Below are 8,402 nucleotides of genomic sequence, written 5' to 3'. Positions count from 1 at the left end.
ATTATTATTATTATTATTATTATTATTATTATTATTATTATTATTATTATTATTATTATTATTATTATTATTATTATTATTATTATTATTATTTATTATTATTATTATTATTATTATTATTATTATTATTATTATTATTATTATTATTATTATTATTATTATTATTATTATTATTATTATTATTATTATTATTATTATTATTATTATTATTATTATTATTATTATTATTATTATTATTATTATTATTATTATTATTATTATTATTATTATTATTATTATTATTATATTATTATTATTATTATTATTATTATTATTATTATTATTATTATTATTATTATTATTATTATTATTATTATTATTATTATTATTATTATTATTATTATTATTATTATTATTATTATTATTATTATTATTATTATTATTATTATTATTATTATTATTATTATTATTATTATTATTATTATTATTATTATTATTATTATTATTATTATTATTATTATTATTATTATTATTATTATTATTATTATTATTATTATTATTATTATTATTATTATTATTATTATTATTATTATTATTATTATTATTATTATTATTATTATTATTATTATTATTATTATTATTATTATTATTATTATTATTATTATTATTATTATATTATTATTATTATTATTATATTATTATTATTATTATTATTATTATTATTATTATTATTATTATTATTATTATTATTATTATTATTATTATTATTATTATTATATTATTATTATTATTATTATTATTATTATTATTATTATTATTATTATTATTATTATTATTATTATTATTATTATTATTATTATTATTATTATTATTATTATTATTATTATTATTATTATTATTATTTATTATTATTATTATTATTATTATTATTATTATTATTATTATTATTATTATTATTATTATTATTATTATTATTATTATTATTATTATTATTATTATTATTATTATTATTATTATTATTATTATTATTATTATTATTATTATTATTATTATTATTATTATTATTATTATTATTATTATTATTATTATTATTATTATTATTATTATTATTATTATTATTATTATTATTATTATTATTATTATTATTATTATTATTATTATTATTATTATTATTATTATTATTATTATTATTATTATTATTATTATTATTATTATTATTATTATTATTATTATTATTATTATTATTATTATTATTATTATTATTATTATTATTATTATTATTATTATTATTATTATTATTATTATTATTATTATTATTATTGTTGACACCACTGCCAGTCTCGTATTCAAAGTTATCGATAAACGTTATATTTGAGAATCACTCTTTTATTTGAGTAGTTAGCCATATTAGAATTTATATTTGTTTTTTTATTAACGAAAGAAAATTCCAAGCGCCTGTAAAGTTGCGCTTTAATTGTTAAAGAGCATAGAAGGCCGCTGTGTCGTAACCTTATATGAAGTTCGTACTTAGTTTCCTAACCAAAAAAGTGTGTAATTTGTTTATGAATAATTATTAATGAACCATGAATTAATGTAATGGATATATTTTAGGAATTTTAATCGTAAGCGTTGAAATAAAGATACCAAGCATTATTTCTTCGTTTTGGTTTATAATCTATTGGGAAACGAAGTACTGGGGCAGATTCCCCTTAACATTTTTAAAATTCTTTTTTGTGGCGATTTACAACACAACATTGCTGGAGAGTTCCCCGTACAGACAACTTTAATAATCGGCCGATATACCGTAAGTCCCAAATCATGTCTCATTCTTCACAGGGTCAACCACTACTCCAACGCAATCCCAATGTAAGTACCACTAATTCCCAAAGCAAATGCCAGATCTGTCTTAAGCCACTGGAGGAGAACAACACAGTAAGCTGCAATTCATGTCACGTGGGTTTTCACTTGTCGTGCGTAAGTGCAGCTTCTACCATAACTACATGGAATTGCGTGGCTTGTAGAGTTCGTTTGGATGCCCCAGGCTCCCCTCACTCCGTTCGAAGTCAGCGAAGTAATGTTTCAAATAGATCTGTTTCCCGTAAGCAATTGCTAGAGCTTCAACAACTAGAAGAAGAAACTCAGCTCAAAAGGGATTATATTAAGGAAAAATACCGTATCCTTCATCAAGCCGAAGACGATAGTAGAGATGGCGATGCTTCCACCCAATCTGTTCATGAGTGGCTGCTTGATCAACCCGATCCCGAAAGTTTGACACCTGGCGTCGACATAATAGAAAACCAAACGCTATTTAATGAAACCACGTACTACCAAATACCCGCAAATAGTATGGAAACACAACAACAACGTCAGCCATCGTCAATTGCACAAGGAAATCTATCAGAAGCCCCTACCGCCCATGCTACGGCCATAGCATCATCGACAATTTCTACAGTTGCCGAAAACAACCAAGTCACAAACTCCATATACTCAACAGCCGGACGGACAGTTTACCGAACAACCACATCTTCAAGTAAAAACAACAACAACAGCATACGTCCCAACATAGAGACCCAAAATCACAGCACTGTTTCATATTTTATTCCTCATGCTCTTCCAAACACTTCTTTTCATTCTACATTGAATAAATCATCTGCACAAATTCCACATAACAACATACCAAATAATTCGGCACCCACTGTCAATGGGAGCTACCCGCAGGCCACAGTTTCGTTGGATTCGTCCGTTTTACCAGATCAACATTTTGATTTACAGGCAAATCTTACACAGGAACAACTGAATGCTCGTCATACTGTTCCAAGGGATTTACCAATATTCACGGGAAGACCCGAAGAATGGCCACTGTTTAATTCCACATTTGAGTGGTCAACCATGGTGTGTGGTTTAACCGAAGCAGAGAATTTAGTTCGGCTACAAAGGGCATTACAAGGTGAAGCACTTAAATCAGTTCAGCAAATATTAATCCACCCATCTTGTGTACCAGCTGCAATGTCCACGTTAAAGCTTCTTTATGGGCAGCCAGAAAAAATTGTTAGTTCGCTAAAACAAAAAATAAGAAATTTACCAATTGTCAATGTAAACAAATTGGAAACAATTACCTCTTTCGCAATTGAAGTCAAGGGCTTGCAAACAATTATAGAAGCCTGCAATTTACACGACGAACTAAATAATTCGTCTTTGCTACAAGAACTAGTAAAGAAACTGCCAAACTATTTCCAGCTGAATTGGGGTTCGCACAAAATAAATTTGCTAAAGAGTAATGTAAAAGCAAATGTCAAAGATTTTGCTGAGTGGATCTATGACGTTGGTGTCTCTGCTAACAGTGTCAACATTGAGAGCAGCTCTGCAGATACGTCAGCAGAAAGCCTTACTCGCGTTAGACAGAGGAATGCATATATTCACACTCACTTAGAACAAAACGAGAGGCAATGTATAGTGTGTGATGGAGACTGCAAAAGTGTAGCTAGCTGCAAAGTATTTTTGGCGGCAGATCGAAATGGTAAATGGGATATGATCCGAAAGTACAACCTATGCAAACTATGTTTGTTTCGGCATTATGGTGAATGTCGTCGTAACGTCGAATGCGGCGTTGACGGTTGCAGCATTAGACACAATCCTCTTTTGCATCGACCATCAGATAAACACAATGAAAAACAAAATACAGAAGGAAGTGATCAAAACAAACGTAATTATAATGTACATACCCACAGTGCTGTGAATAAACAAGTATTATTTAAAATCATTCCAATTACTGTTTTTGGTAGCCAAAACCAATTTGTCAATACTTTTGCGTTCATAGACGAAGGATCATCTATAAGTCTAATTGACGAAGATATTGTGAAAAAATTAAATTTAATGGGACGTAAAGAACCACTTTGCTTAAAGTGGACTAATAATATAGAAAGAGATGAGCAAAATTCCCAACGACTCCAAATTAACATGTGTGGCCCAAACCGAAAGCATTGTTCACTGGAAGTTAGAACTGTCACCCAAATGTCTTTGCCTAGTCAAACTATAGACTATTCATATCTATGCCAAGTTTTCCCATATTTGAAAGGTCTGCCAATCGATAGTTATAAAAATGCCGTACCAACTGTTTTAATTGGTTTAAATAATATTTTTCTATGCAATCCTATACGCATAAAGGAATCGGATAATGGTGGTCCTACTGCTATCTGTTGTCGATTGGGATGGTTTGTTTGCGGTAATATAAATCAAAAGGAACACCGAGGCTATTTCAGCTGTCATATTTGTGATTGCAATTCATCTTTCGATGCAAGTCTTAGTGACCAATTGAAGCAATTTTATACACTCGAAACTGCCGGAATTTGTAATTCGGACCATTTGATTGGTAAGGAGGAGCAGAGGGCAGTAGCCCTTTTGGAAGAATATACTCGTCAGAGGTCAGATGGTCGTTACGAGACAACTTTACTCTGGCGATACGATGATATAGATCTTCCCGACAGCTACCAAATGGCGTTGAAGAGGTTAACTGGGTTAGAAAAGACCATAGCAAAAAACAAGCAGTTATTGGATGTTTTCGAAAAAACAATGGATGAATACCTAAAAAAAGGATATATTGCGAAGCTTGGCGACAAGGTCGAGAACGAAAAATGTAAGAAAATATGGTATTTACCTATGTTTCCGGTCTTTAATAAAAATAAGCCCAACAAAACGAGAATAGTCTGGGATGCTGCTGCTAAAGCACATGGGGTGTCGTTAAATTCGATTTTGTTAAAAGGGCCGGATATGATATCTTCATTACCCGGGGTAATATTTAGATTTCGAGAAAAATCGGTGGCTGTTTCAGGTGATATCGAACAAATGTTTCACAGGATATACATCCGAGAAGAAGACTGTGATGCACAGCGCTTCCTTTGGCGAAGTTGCAATACAGAAAGAAGTCCGGACATCTATATTATGAAAGTTATGATTTTTGGCGCTTCGTGTGCACCCTGCACGTCGCAATATATAAAAAACTTAAATGCATCCAAATTTGAAAGTAAATACCCTAAAGCTGTAACAGCTATTGTCAAAAATCATTATGTTGATGATTTTCTAGCTTCGACGGATACAATAGAGGAAGCTAAACAGCTATCGGCTGAGGTTCGTTATATCCATAGCAAAGGCGGCTTCAATATACGCAATTGGTGCTCAAACAGCGTTGACGTTTTACGTTTTTTAAATACGGAGGCTAATTGTGAGCCAAAGTCTCTTGGCATTAGCACAAACTCAGAGCCAGAAAAGGTTTTGGGTATATTTTGGGTTTCTTCCAAGGACATAATTACGTACAAAATTTCACATACTATCTTTGAAGAAAATAATTTGCGAAATAGAATACCGACGAAGAGGGAAGTGTTGAAAGTTCTTATGAGTATCTATGACCCACTTGGATTGGTCGGTAATTTTTTAATGTATCTGAAAATTGTGCTCCAAGAGATTTGGAGAAGCTCTATTGGATGGGATGAGTCCATAAAGACGCCACAGGCGGAAAAATGGCTCAAATGGGTGTCGTATCTGCCTCAAATTCGAGAATTGGAAATACCACGATGCTACCTCCAAACTTTAAAGAACTACAACAACGGGAATGTTGAGCTTCACACTTTTGTAGACGCTAGTGAAAATGGTTACGCGGCGGTAGCATACTTCAGAATTACCAGTGGTTCCAAAATAATCGTTTCACTAATCGGGTCAAAAACGAGGGTCGCCCCGTTGAAGTTAGTATCTATACCCAGGCTCGAATTGATGGCGGCTTTGATAGGTTCAAGATTCGCAAAAAATGTAATGGAGTGTCATACGATAGATATAAAGAGGCGAGTATTTTGGTCTGACTCTAGGACTGTTTTAAGCTGGATCAGGTCTGATCACCGCAAGTACCACCAGTTTGTGGCATTCCGTGTGAGCGAAATATTGGATATGTCGGATGCAGCAGAATGGCGTTGGATTAGCGGTAAAGAGAATGTAGCAGATGAGGCGAAGAAATGGTCTTCCCGTCCAGATTTTTCAAATTCGAACCGTTGGTTTACGGGTCCACCATTTCTCCATCTTCCAGAAACGTCATGGCCTGACAACTACAATGATGTAAGCTCAACTGAGGAAGAGTTAAAGGAACATAATCTTGTCATAGAAGAAGTAAAAGACGAATTTATCAAATTTGAAAGATTTTCGCGTTGGTGCAGGTTACATCGAGCCATGGGATTTGTGATACGATTTGTGGAAAGGTCAAGGAAACGTTGCGACGATTTCTGTATCGAACTCACTCAACATGAGCTTCAGGTGGCTGAGAAAATTTTACTGCAAGGGGCACAGAAGCAAGTTTTTAAGGCGGAAATTGAATGTCTCAAAAATAACAAAGAAATACCAAGAAACAGTTCAATTTATAAACTGTGTCCGTTTCTTGATGACAAAGGAATTTTGCGCTTAAATGGAAGAATCGGAAATGCGGAGGTGGAAACTGAAATTAAGTTTCCAGTAATTCTGCCCACATACCACCACGTAACAAAACTTCTTATACTACATTACCATTGCATTTACCACCATGGAAATAATGAAACTATTGTGAATGAAATACGCCAGCGCTATCATATTCCACGATTGCGCGCCATATGTAAGGCTACTGCTAAACAGTGCCAAATGTGCAAGATTAAAAATGCCATCCCGCAACCTCCGCAAATGGCAAAACTGCCTCGCTCTCGCTTAGCTTCCTATGTTTCCCCCTTCACATTTACAGGGGTAGATTTCTTCGGCCCGATTATGATCACTGTGAATAGGCATAAAGAAAAAAGGTATGGAGCGCTATTCACATGTTTGTCGATTAGGGCAGTACACATAGAGGTCGTAAGTACGCTGAATACTAGCTCGTGTATAATAGCTATACGAAGTTTTATGGCACGTCGAGGTACACCAAGGGAATTCTTTAGTGATAACGGCACGAACTTCGTAGGAGCTGAGCGTGAGCTGCGGGAGTCGCTCTCAGAAGTCGATAGAAATGAATTTGTTCGTACCTTTACCACCGCGAATACCAAATGGAATTTTAACCCCCCATCAGCACCTCATATGGGTGGTGCATGGGAGCGTCTGGTGCGATCAGTGAAAACTGTTTTTTATAAAATCTCCCCTCCAAGATGCCCCAGCGAGGAAATTTTAAGAAGTATGTTGGCTGAGGTAGAAAATACTATAAATTCTCGTCCTCTAACGTATATTCCAATTGAAAAGGGCACCGATGAAGCATTAACCCCAAACCACTTCTTATTGGGGAGCTCAAATGGGTTAAAGCCGTTAGCTCTTTATGATGACAGTGGGGTGACATTGAAGGAGAGTTGGCTTAGTTCACAACTATATGCGCAACGTTTTTGGAGGCGCTGGGTAACAGAATATATGCCAACTTTGACTTGTAGAACAAAGTGGTTTGAAAAAGTTAAGCCGTTGGAAGTAGGGGACTTAGTGGTAGTGGTTGACCCGGCTAACCCACGAAATGTTTGGCCTAAAGGAAAAGTAATTGAAGTTTTTGTGGCCGCCGATGGGCAGGTTCGGAAAGCAAAGGTGCAAACTGCAAGTGGTGTGTTGGAGAGACCCGCTGTAAAATTAGCGATACTGGAGGTGGCGCCTAATATGGAGTAAGGCTGCGAGTGTTACTCATGCCCTACGGGGGGGGAGTGTTGACACCACTGCCAGTCTCGTATTCAAAGTTATCGATAAACGTTATATTTGAGAATCACTCTTTTATTTGAGTAGTTAGCCATATTAGAATTTATATTTGTTTTTTTATTAAAGAAAGAAAATTCCAAGCGCCTGTAAAGTTGCGCTTTAATTGTTAAAGAGCATAGAAGGCCGCTGTGTCGTAACCTTATATGAAGTTCGTACTTAGTTTCCTAACCAAAAAAGTGTGTAATTTGTTTATGAATAATTATTAATGAACCATGAATTAATGTAATGGATATATTTTAGGAATTTTAATCGTAAGCGTTGAAATAAATATACCAAGCATTATTTCTTCGTTTTGGTTTATAATCTATTGGGAAACGAAGTACTGGGGCAGATTCCCCTTAACAATTATTATTATTATTATTATTATTAGTATTATTATTATTATTATTATTATTATTATTATTATTATTAGTATTATTATTATTATTATTATTATTATTATTATTATTATTATTATTATTATTATTATTATTATTATTATTATTATTATTATTATTATTATTATTATTATTATTATTATTATTATTATTATTATTATTATTATTATTATTATTATTATTATTATTATTATTATTATTATTATTATTATTATTATTATTATTATTATTATTATTATTATTATTATTATTATTATTATTATTATTATTATTATTATTATTATTATTATTATATATTATTATTATTATTATTATTATTAT

General features: G+C 32.0%; 1 protein-coding gene and 1 long non-coding RNA gene across 2 annotated transcripts; one reads left to right on the top strand and one right to left on the bottom strand.

The window, feature by feature from the left end:
• Nucleotides 1-2,530: 2,530 nt before the first annotated feature.
• Nucleotides 2,531-3,227, bottom strand: LOC142242838 (uncharacterized). Its single transcript, XR_012724207.1, has 2 exons — nucleotides 3,096-3,227; nucleotides 2,531-3,036 (listed from the first exon to the last, which is right to left on the bottom strand). It is a non-coding gene; the product is annotated as an uncharacterized LOC142242838 (long non-coding RNA).
• Nucleotides 3,228-3,295: 68 nt separating this feature from the next.
• On the top strand, nucleotides 3,296-7,617 carry LOC142242837 (uncharacterized). Its single transcript, XM_075314359.1, has 2 exons — nucleotides 3,296-3,350; nucleotides 3,410-7,617. The coding sequence occupies exons 1-2, from the start codon at nucleotides 3,296-3,298 to the stop codon at nucleotides 7,615-7,617; spliced, it is 4,263 nt and encodes a 1,420-aa protein (XP_075170474.1).
• The last annotated feature ends 785 nt before the right edge of the window (nucleotides 7,618-8,402 follow it).

Source organism: Haematobia irritans, unplaced genomic scaffold (assembly GCF_050003625.1).
Source record: "Haematobia irritans isolate KBUSLIRL unplaced genomic scaffold, ASM5000362v1 scaffold_76, whole genome shotgun sequence".
NCBI lineage: Eukaryota > Metazoa > Arthropoda > Insecta > Diptera > Muscidae > Haematobia > Haematobia irritans.
The sequence above is the reverse complement of the archived record's forward strand: the minus strand, read 5'-3'. Positions and strand labels throughout refer to the sequence as shown.

Bases quoted from the DNA above. Each gene is read 5' to 3' on its own strand.
- LOC142242837 (XM_075314359.1), top strand. From the start codon at position 3,296: ATGACGTTGGTGTCTCTGCTAACAGTGTCAACATTGAGAGCAGCTCTG. The intron at 3,351-3,409 runs GTCAGCAGAAAG...ACACTCACTTAG, and splicing joins GAGAGCAGCTCTGCAGATAC to AACAAAACGAGAGGCAATGT.